The 11,439-nt window shown below is 37.7% G+C and overlaps 1 protein-coding gene across 1 annotated transcript in view; it reads left to right on the top strand.

Annotated features, from left to right (window-relative positions):
- The window catches only part of EGLN1 (egl-9 family hypoxia inducible factor 1), a 73,304-nt gene extending 69,690 nt beyond the window's left edge, over positions 1-3,614 (top strand). The window contains exon 5 of the mRNA XM_007481615.3: positions 1,067-3,614. Coding sequence (XP_007481677.1) covers positions 1,067-1,131 — 65 coding nt within the window. The 3' untranslated portion in view covers positions 1,132-3,614. The remainder of the gene's footprint in view (positions 1-1,066) is intronic.
- The last annotated feature ends 7,825 nt before the right edge of the window (positions 3,615-11,439 follow it).

The following is an 11,439-nucleotide window of genomic DNA, read 5'->3' on the forward strand; positions in this document are numbered from 1 at the left end:
TAATTCTGGGTTTTTTCTTCTATAGCAGTGATTCCACTTAAGGCTTTACTTGCTTGTGTGTATTTTAGTGGATTGCTCTATTCTAATTTCAGAGAATTCTTAGAATAATCTGCTCTCTTTGTAGTATGAGAAGTTGCATCCTATCATGAACCTCCTGGTGATTTCCAAACTAATCAGTTTTTAGCAGTTTTGATCTTCCTGCCCCTTTTGTAATGTGTAAATTTTAGGGGAGATGGGGAGACTGAGGCAGGTAGAAATTAGTTTCTCTCTGCAAGGAGTATTATATTTTTTAGAGGTTTATTAAAGGTTAAAGATTAAGAATATACAAGTAAGAAACATGTGCCTAGGCCAGAGGCCTAGACAAAATAACCTCACATCATGGAAGAGACACCTCTGCTCCAAACGGAAGTCCAAAAGCCAAGCCCCTTCAAAAGCCTTTGCTTAAATATCTTCTCGATCTCGGCCCAGGTGAGATTACAAGGCATTCTGGGGAAGTGGAGCAAAGGCTCGTGGGGATTGTAGTCCTGTATTCGAGTCTATTTTTTACACTTTGTAGTTTACTCAAGACATTTGTTGCAGAAACTGTTCTGTGAAGGACATTTTACTAGCCTGCATTCTTTCAAAAAAGACAGAAGTTATAGTCAGTAAATAGACTGATTTTTACTCATAGAATCATAGATTTAGAATTAGAAGGGAACTTAGAAGTCATTTAGTTTATCCCCTATCTAGAGTTACTTTCCCAAAGTCACATAGAGTAAGTAACAGAGCCAATATGTGAACCTAGAGTGTCTGACCCCAAATCCAGGGCTCTTGATATGAGAGAAACCTTAATGTTTCATTAATTAATGAAGCAATGAAGCTTAGCACTGTTTTCCCTGGACTTGATTGTATTGGAGATAACGTTCTGGAGAAGGAATAATGGTTTTCATTAATGATTACAAAGTTAGAATTTTGTGATTATGTGATAGAGGAATTAAATTAGAGAAGTAATTCCCTGGATCCAGGTGTTTTATATGGTTGCTTCCCCCCCCCCCCAATCTGAAATTCTTTCTTTTTCCTTCTGCAGGTGAAAAAGGTGTGAGGGTTGAACTTAATAAACCTTCTGATTCAATTGGGAAAGACGTTTTATAGAGACTTTGATCCAGCAACACACCTACATTGATGCTGTTTATTAACTCGTGAATTTGAATAAATGGGATAAAGGAAAATAGACAACGTCAGCATTTTAATATGGAAACGAGAACAACATTTTTGTGTTGCATCAAAAAAGAAGATTTTGACTGCTGTGGCATTGTACTGTGTGACTGACTCCAAACCTGTGACTGCTTATTTGAAGAAAATATAAGTAATCAATTAAAAGTGACATATACATCTGGACATAAAACAAGTGCCCTACATAGAATTTTTTCATTATTATATTTTGCCAGACCTATCATCCAGCTGAATCCAATTCATCTCTCCCTTTTTTATATAGTTGAATTTGAATTTGCGGTAATTTTTGTATGACCAGGTACAGTTTATCAAAGTGAATTGAGTAAAAATTACAGTATTATTCTCCAAAATAGCATCAATCTATTTTTGTAAACCTCTTCATATTGTTATCCTTTGCCCTAAAAGACCTAATTTAATGATAGTTGCCAGTAACTGAAGATCACTTTAATTTTCTTTACATTTAAAGTCAGAAAAGGAGCACTTTAATTACCAGCTAAAATCGGATTCTTTTGTAGTCATATCTTAAACTAATTTGAACTCTTAAAGATTGCTACTGTATTTTTTTACTTTGTCCTTAATTAAATTTAACAGGAAAAAATTACTATTCTATCAGTTATTTTATTTTAGTTTATATTTTACAAGTTAAATCTAGAGTGGGAAGGGCTTTATCTTTTAAGTTAAAATTTAAAAAATAGTTATAATAAAGTGACTGGCACTGAGCTTGAGGCTATATCTAGGTTATCTTTGGCTTTGGGGAAATAGCATCAAGTTCCTAAGATATTTAAAAAAAGGGCTTTCTTAGTCTTTCAAATATACCCTGAAATTTCTTACATGTTTAAAAAGATGTCTCCATTCTCAAAACTTTTGCTTTACAAAAAATTGAAAAGCTTCCAAATTTATTTCTATATTTTCTTCCTAGTAAATGCCCCATCTGATCTGCAGATCAGTAGCATCTTGATTCTGTTATACAGTATCAAGGGCAAATTATATATACATTGAGCCTGAAATGCATCATTACAGGCTTAATGTGCAATGAATCTTCAGACTCTTTGTTCTGTCGATGCATTCTCCAAACATAACACTGGCCTTTGTTCAGTATAGAAAAGATGTACATTTAGTAAGAAAGTCAAAATGCTTCGGTTTTTATGTTTTGGTATTCTTTTTTATTTTTCAGAAAGAGAGGGAATGTTACTAAATCACACAAGACCTCCCCAAACTTCTGATATTTGAAGAATAAATTGGGATGGGTGTCTTGGACATAATTGTTTTCCTGTGCTCATTAGCAAAGTCCACAGGGCCGGATCCACTCTCATAAATTATGGGTACACACCTACCCACTTAAGTTTTCTATCTCTGTTCTTGATTTCCTTTGCCAAAACAATGTGAGTGTACAGAAATATTTCTGTATATATTTCAACTTATGACATTTTTAGCATCTGTATAGTTTGTATTCAATTAGAAACCTTTTCTATGGAAAGCTCAGTAATTTTTATTAAAAGATTGCTATTGTTCATGTAAAACATGAAAAAAATTGTTTAGTGAAACTGACAGTTGGGGTGTGGGTTGTGGGTAAACATTCAGTATTGTGATCTCACTTAGGAGAACTTGCAGAAAGAATTCTAGCTCGTACTCAGAATTATTGTTGTTTTACAAATGTGTTCCATTTTGTTCCTCTTCCCTCCCTTCTTTCCATAAATTTGACCTGACACCTCCTCCATAATAAGTGCCTCTGCCAGCCTGATCCAGGAGTGCAAATTGCTTTTGCCATCTGGTCTGCTCCGCAGTGCAGTGCATTGCATTAGGCTACAATTAAAAAGCGCTACTCTTTTTGAGGTTCACCAGAAGCTATATTATTTTGATGGGAGGTATGTTTGAATTTTATTTTTAGATATGTGTACAGAAAAGTCCTTTCATTTGTGAGTCCCTTTGTAATTCAAATGTATACTTCTGCAGTTGTGCAAAGTACCAAATTTTAATCTCTGTGTAGTGCTTACCAGACAGATTTAACACAACAGTGTATTTTTTTAAAAAGTCTGCTTCATCATTTTGTAAATCTTTAGGAAAAAACATCAACAAATCAGGGCAGCCATATTTTCCCTATCTTCTTAGGATTTCATAGTGGTGGACAGTTTACTTGTCACCAAGTAGGACTTTTTAAAAATTTTCATGACCTGTTTGTGTTTAATCCTGGTTAAAGACAAAACTTCATAATGCTATTTTTATTCATGACATTAACCAGCTGTAAAACACAGACCTTTATAACAGGCAAAGAATTTCAGGATTCATTTACAGATTGCCTATAGAGTCATGTAATTTGAAAAGCAGTGTTTCATTATGAAAGAGCTCTCAAGTTGCTTGTAAAGCTAATCTAATTAAACAGATGTATAAAGGTTCTTGGGAAACTATATGGTGGTTTATTGTCAAAGTCACTTTGTTGTTTTTAAAAGCCTGGGCCATGCAAATGACTTTCTTGCTAGTGCACTTACTTGACAACATAGATTATATGTGTTTTTATTGCCCTTTTGCCCACTTTGATTTAGTCCAATTACTGGTATTACTGTTTGTAAATTCAGTCTAGTATTTTTTGGCTTGATTTTATTTTTCATTTTTGAAGGTCAGATAACAGGAAATACTTAAAATGTGTAGTATATTAGTAGAAACCCACCCCATGGGATAATATTTCGAAGTTTTACTTTTGAAGGAGGAAGATGCCATGGGTACAATGTTTGGATTCCTAGATGTTTATTTTTCTTGAAAGCAAAATTATCCTTCACTTTTTCACCAGATTTTTATAATTACTAGATAATATTTTTTTAAAAACATTTTGTTTCTTGGTTCTTTATAGTGCTCTGACTCTTCTAAATAAAACCAGTTCCCATTCACTTACCTAAGTACCCAGTAAGAGTTAGGTTTCATGGACAAGCAACATTTTGAATATTTTCTTTATTTGGTGTATCAGTTTGTATTGTGGATTCTGAAGGACTCACTGAATCCTTGACAAACTTTCATACTGGATAAAACTCTTGTAACAGAGGCTCCCTCCTGACATAAAGTCCCTGGGCACACTTTGAGGAATCTCTAGCTTCATGGTGGCAAACCTGTGGCACATGTGCCAGAGCAGGTACTCAGAGCCCTCTCTGTGGGCAAGCATGCCATTGTCACCCTAGCACAGAATTCCCCAATGTTTGTTACTAGAAAAGCCAGAGGGACCTGGGGCTGGGCTGCTATCCTCTCCCTCTCCATGCATACCTGAGGAAATTTATCACATCTTCCACCCTTCTAAAAGGTTTGCCATCACTGCTCTAGTTTATTGCTCCTACTAGAGCCTTAGTAACCTGCCAGCTTGACTGTGGGACACCCTCTTCCCCACAGCTTACTTTAGAAAAACAAGGATTCACAAGACCCAAAACATTAACAAAATTTTTTTAAATAAGGGAAACAAATAGAACACATGCCACAAAGACCTTAGAAAATAATACCACCACTGGGTAACCCTTCCACTAGAGACCTATGTGATCTACCCCTTAGGTATTGCCCTTTATAATTCTAGCCAGGGATCTCTTAGCAGTTGCTGATCAGCTTTCTTTCTCTTCTCTACAAGTGCATGCAGTGCTTCTTTTTGGGTAGCCCATACCTCCTAAAGTTCTGCTCACCTCACAGCAGATGACACAGGTCTCTGATCTCCATTGTAGGTCCTTGACCCATCTTGGATTGTTCAGCTTCCAGCCCAGGACCCTTGTGGTTTTCGTCTCTGCTCCCAGGAGGTTTCTGTTTGCTTTCCCTTTTTTTGATGCTTGGAAGACTTTATTAAGTGAGGTCCTTTGTTAAACCATAACTCTTGTCCTACCTAGCATGCATTTCATCCCACAACAAATGTTTTTGCTACTAGAAAGCCCCTACTTTAAGGGCAGTATTTGTTCCTGTTCCACAATTCATGGCACCTGTATTTCTGCCTTTTACTATACTGGTTCTGTACCTGGCCTCATTCATGAGAACTTCCAAGGATCCAGGGAAACCAACCTACCCTGTTCTTTGGCTGGTTCAGAGTGACTTGTCACCCACTACTTCATGTTTACTTTCCTGCACTCTGTTTCCCCAAGTCATCCACCCTGAGGGCTAGAGTCTTAGAAGCACATCCTAATGTTTCTCCGTTGTTTCTTAGTCTTTCCATGACCACCCCCTGGGTCAGCTGGGTCAGGTTATTCAGATTAACATAGGATCCTTCCTAAAATATTTAGGGGGAAAAGGGACACACTTACTTCTCTAATATCAATGTGCAGGTTGAGAAAGAAATCTGAGGTCCCTGCTTTGTGAACTTTCCTTGTAAGCCTTCATTTTCACTCAAAAAAAAAAAAAAAACAAAAAAAACTTTGTAGTTTTTCCATTTAAAATAATCAAAATTGGTGATAACATTTGAGGCCTTTAGCTGGTGCTTATTTAAAAAAAAACAGTGAACCCGCCTTTCATATATTTTCACACCAATATGTACAGCCATTAACATATTTTGGTATAATTGAAATGTGAAGCTCATTAGTCTTATTGCAATAAGTGCAATATAAGTAAGGGAAAGGGAAAGACTGACAAGCTATCAGGCTACACTTGTATTTCTTTCTTGGGCACCATTGCTGGCAGTCTAAAATGGAAGGTTGGCTTTATTATTACATGAGTTTTCTGAACATATTTGTGTTTATTTTACTATTGTCCATAGGATTATCCTGTACCTAATTTGAAACCAGTAGTGATCACAAATGGATATCCTGATCATTTAAGTTCAACTAACCTTTTACCATTACTCCTCACACCAATGATGGCATAAACAGATGTTAAACTTCATAGCAATAAGCTAGAGCAATAATCTTCAAGAAATGTATACAAGTAGCTGTAGCTGATAACAGGTTCTTGTGTACAAGAAAACAACTGCAAAGTCCTTGCAATTTGGTATACTGTCATTAACATTTGACTTCTTAAGTATTTTTCCTCCATTGGTGGTTCCCTTTTAATCTTAGTTGGCTCATGTCAGCAATAGGTAAGGCATGGGGAAAAAACAGTGATGCTGTTCTTGGGAGGTAGATTAAGTCCTAAGGCCAGTCATGGCTCTGAGCTGACTTGTTCCAAATTCTCATGTAATTTTGGGCTTCATTTTCCTAAGTGGACTAGAGATCTAGACCTTCAGGCACTAACTCATAAGAATCCCCCTGGCGTATACATTACTCCTTTGTCAATAAGGAAGGATAGAAAAAAGATCAAAGCAATTTTGGGGGCTATATCTTCATTTGTAAGAGTATAAATAACACCTTTTTCACACCTCTCAGAACTGAGCCGTTTCTCACCAAGTTTAGTCTTGAACAGTTGTACATGAAATGTGTTAATAAGGTGTTGGGTACATAATACTTTAAGAAACATTTTAGGTCTGGCATAGGAACTTCTGATACTATAACAGGAGGCTAAAATAGATGTTCAAGAATTCAACATTACCATTTTCTGAGCAAGATGTTTTTCTTTTGAACTATGTCATTTCTAGTTTAGGATAGTGAGAGGTTTTTGCTGTTGGGACAGAGAATAGAAAAGGTGGCATCAAGGCAGCCAGTGGATAGAATCCTGAGCCTAGAGCCTAAATTTAAATTCAGTTTCTTACTTTTACTAGCTGTGTGGCTCTGGGCAAGTCACTTAACTTTGCCTCAGTTTCTTCAATTGTAAAATAACCCTTGCAGACATGTTAAAATTCATCATATTCAATATTGGCCTCATCTTTTCCCCCTAACCCTCCCTTCTTTCAAAAATCCATCACTGAAAAGGATATCATCATTCTCCCAATCACCCAAGCTCATACACTCCCCCACCCGATCCAGTCTCTGTCACGTTCTGTCAATATGTCTCTCATATTTTCCTCTCCTTTGACACTGCCCCCGCCCGTTATTTGGATTATTACACTAGCCTCCTATTTGATCTTCCTGTCTTAGAAGTCCCTTTTACTCTCCACTGAGCTATCCAAGTGATTTTTTCTAAAGTGCAAGTCTGACAATCATCCCTCTATTTCCTAAACTTCAGTAGCTCCTTGTTACCTCCAGGATCAAATGAAAGTCCTCTATTTGGCTTTTAAAGCCTTTCATTGCCTGACCCCTTCTAACCTTCCCATTCTTATTGCACTTTGTTCCCCTCCAATTAACTCTTAAGACCCAGTGACTTGGGTGGGTCTTGTGCTTCACAGAACACATTCTATCTCACAACTGCATTTTCATTGGGTGTTTGCCTGTTTCTGACATTTTCCCCATCTCTATCTTATGGCTCCCTGGCAAGCCTTAGCTAAAATATCACCTTGTGCAAGAAGCCTTTCCTGGTCTCCTTTACTGCTAGTGCCTTGCGGGGATCCTTCAATTTTTCTTGCATAGATCTTATTTGTACATAATTGTTTCTTGCCTCTGCTTTTAGAATGAGAGATCTTTTTGAACAAGGACTGGGGATTCTTTGCCTCTTTCTGTATCTCCAGCACTTAGCATATGTATGTTAGAGAATAATCACTTAAATGCTTATTGACTTGTTAAGAGATAGTCCTTAATATGGTCATAACCCAGATAATTTTGTATTTATATTCCTAAAGAGACTTGGAGATAGGAGAATGGCATTCGTTGCTACTCTTATAAGTGTTAAGATTTTTACTATATCTAACCTAGAAGGGAAGTCAGTTTGTTTGTTACCACATGGAAATAATCTAAAAGAAAAGAACTTAGATGATGCCTAAGCCTGTAATACATCAGTTCTTTGTATAGTGGGATCCTTTTTGAGATTTTTGGACAAATTCATACGTCATAGGATTGTTGAGTGATAAATCCTCTGTAGCAGTACATAGGAGATTCAATGTAATTTGGGAGAATCTGAACTAAAAGTCTAGAAAAGGCATGTACACAAATTCTCACAATTTCTGGCTTTGTTACAGAATTGTCATGTGATCAATTGGTCATTTAGCTTCCTTGTTAAGGCTTTATAGTTTGAGAAATGTGGTTGGGCAGCTAGGTGGCACCATGGTTAGAGCACTAAGCCTGGAATTAGTAGGATTCCATTCAAATCTGGGCTCAGACATTATCTAGCTATATCTGAGCTGCGCCCTGGGCAAGTGACTTGACCCCCATTGCCTATCCCTTACCACTCGTCTGCCTTAGAACCAATATACAGTATTGACTCCTGAGGCAGAAGATGGAAGCCTTTAAAAAAAAAAGTTTTTACTGAGAGAAAAGTTAAGGCTTAAGAAATAGAAAAGAAAAATGGAAGATCTGTCATATAGTTGTGAAGCCCATGCAATTCAGCAATAGTACATTCTTTTTGGTTCAAACCTATGGTTTCATTGACTAGAACCCCGATGTGGAAAAACTCCTTCCACTAATGAAGATGGGTAGCTCTTCGACAGAAAAACTTGGTTGCTTGAGGCATGCCATAACTAAGTGAGTTGTCCTAGATTATACAGTTTGAATCTGAGGCATGATATGAAACCAGGTCTTCCTAAATGCCAGTCAGGCTTCCAAATCTAGGGTGAGGTGGGGTGAAAGAGACCAAAACCAAGTGAGATTAAGTATTGTGGCATATATTGAAATGTTATAAGCACCAAATCATGTTTCTTTTATTGTGACATCTTGAAGGCACTTTTTGAATATGGGATCTCCATTCCATATACGATCATAGACTTAAGAGATGAAAAGAAGCTTTTTAAAAATTTCTTTAAAACATATTTTTCCATGGTTACATGATTCATTTTCTCTCCTTCCCCTCTTCCTTCCCCACTCCTGGAGCCAACAAGCAATTCCACTGGGTTATACAAATGTTTTAGTAGGATTCTGGTTTTTAATCCACTCTGCTCTCCGCTTCCATTTTATGGGTGAATTCATCCCATTCACATTCAGAGTTATGATTACTGACTGTGTTTTGCCCTTTGAGATGAAAAGAACCTTAGAGATTATAATGTAACTCAGTTTTCTCCTTTTGCAAATGAGGGAACCGGAGCCCAAGAAGGTTGTGATTTTTCCAACATCACACAGTAAACAGTATAGTTAAGACTGTTTAAGATTGTTCTGAGTCCAAATCCAGCACTCTTGCCACTACCTCACTCTCATTTAGAAAGCCTTATATAAGAGTTCACAACAGATTGCAAGAGCCCAGCAGAACGTGGTAACACCTTTAATAGAATACCCTGCAGAATGGGTGCAGTTTCTGTTGAATGGGGAAAGTACAACAAAACACATGTTTTGGACAAGGACCAAAGGCAACAGTTGTGACCTAATTAGAGAAAAGGGCTACAGAGGAAGAGGGAATGAAATTCTTAAACTTTAGACTACTTTGTAGGCAGTAGCAGTTGAAGTGTCAAACAAGTCCCTTATGTTAGGTAAAAAATCATCCATTGGTGTAATTATATAAACTTATTCTATCTCAAGTAGAATTATCATATATCACAAAGCTGGAAGAGACCTTGAGCCTCTTAAATAAACAAACAAATAAATAAATAAAATAAAGTTAAAAGTTTATTTTACAGATGAAGAAACTGAAGTCCAGAAGTTAAGCGACTTCCCCAGGAGCACACAGATACTGAAGTAGGAGCTTTCTGAGGTAGGGGAAGAGTCAAGTAGACCTTCCTGCCTCCAAGTCCAGAGCTTTTAAATCCAGCTACATCATGCTTAACATTGTAGTAGATGAAACATCTCCAGAACAAAATAGTTACTTTCATGAAGAATGGGATTTTTTTTCCTTTTAATTAACACTGAGAATTCACCAGGCTCTTGGCACTGTACTATACAATTGATATGGGAATGGGGAAGGAAAATCCCTGCCCTAGGGGACTTTTAGTTTAACCTAAACACAAATCAGTGAGCAAAAGGGAAAATATTTTCATGGCAAATCATGTGAAAAAAGGACCATCTAGTTCTCATCTGGTGTGGAAATTTTCCTGTTGGGCTTTTATCATTGCCTTGATTTGCAGAAATGAAATGAAATCAAGCATCTGGACAGTGAAGGGTCTGTTTGGACAAGCACACTCTCAGCTTGCTTTTCCCCTGTTCAGGGCCTGAGATTGGGACCTGTGCTTTCTTTTCTATGGGATCGCACCCTTTTCCTAGTCTTGGCCACTTGCGCCCACCCCTTCCCCTGCTCACCTGCCTCGGAATCCATGTAGGGAAGTTTTGCTTTTATTCCTTAAGACAAAAAATAACTTTCTGAGAGCACCACCTAGTGTTAAACTGGATCTGCTTACACATTTGGTAGGCCTGATTTGGGGATGCCGGCGATTAGACCTCTAATTATTAAAATATTAAAGTATTAAAATGCTGGATTAGACTAGCCAAAAAAATATCATCTCAAGTGAATGAAGGATGAGTGCCATTGTGTCCAATCCTTTTATTTTCCAAGTACTTATGGATAGTATTCCCCCTAACGCCCTAAGACGGGATTAACTCGAATCAGACAGGAGAAAAGATCTATGCAAGGTTTAGCCATTACTTAGGGAGGTAGGCCAACCGTTTTCTCACACTTACTTTGAAGGAGCAGTTCTCAGTGTTACAATTTTTATACTAGCCATAAGATCAAAATCTGGTGCATCTTGGTTTACTCATTGGGGACCCCTTTCTTTAAGGAATAATTCAGCCAGCTTCTTAAGCGCCTTTGGGGAGAAAGGACTTCTACTAAGATTCTTTCACAGCTGGTTTTAATAATAATTAACATTTATATAGTGCCTACTATGTGCCAAGCACTGTGCTAAGTGCTTTCCAGATATTCTTATCTGATCCTCATAACCACCCTGGAAAGTAGGTGCTGTTATTATCCCCATTTTGCAGATGAGGAAACCGAGGCAGAGGTTGTGACTTTCCCAAGGTCACTGGATTTGAACTCTGGTCTTCCTAATTCTCAGTCCAGTATTCTATGCATTGTACCACCTTTTATAGCCAGTCCCCCAGCCCCACAAAGGTCCAGTGAGGGGGAGAGGGAAGGATCGTGTCTAAATGGTACAAATAGACAGTGATAACACCAACCCACGGTGTGCTGGACAGACTGAGTTTTGCTCATGAGTATCACCATCGCTGATTTTTCTGTTGCAATCGTTATTCACCACCCCAGTCAGACATTGGGGCTGATGCATCTTTTGAGTGACCTGATGCAACTTCTCCCAGGGAATGCTCCATCTACAATTCAGCACGATAAATATGGAACCGTGCAAGCCACAGTGGGTAAACCAAGAGAAAACACAAGCTC

This window comes from Monodelphis domestica, chromosome 2, assembly GCF_027887165.1.
Source record: "Monodelphis domestica isolate mMonDom1 chromosome 2, mMonDom1.pri, whole genome shotgun sequence".
NCBI lineage: Eukaryota > Metazoa > Chordata > Mammalia > Didelphimorphia > Didelphidae > Monodelphis > Monodelphis domestica.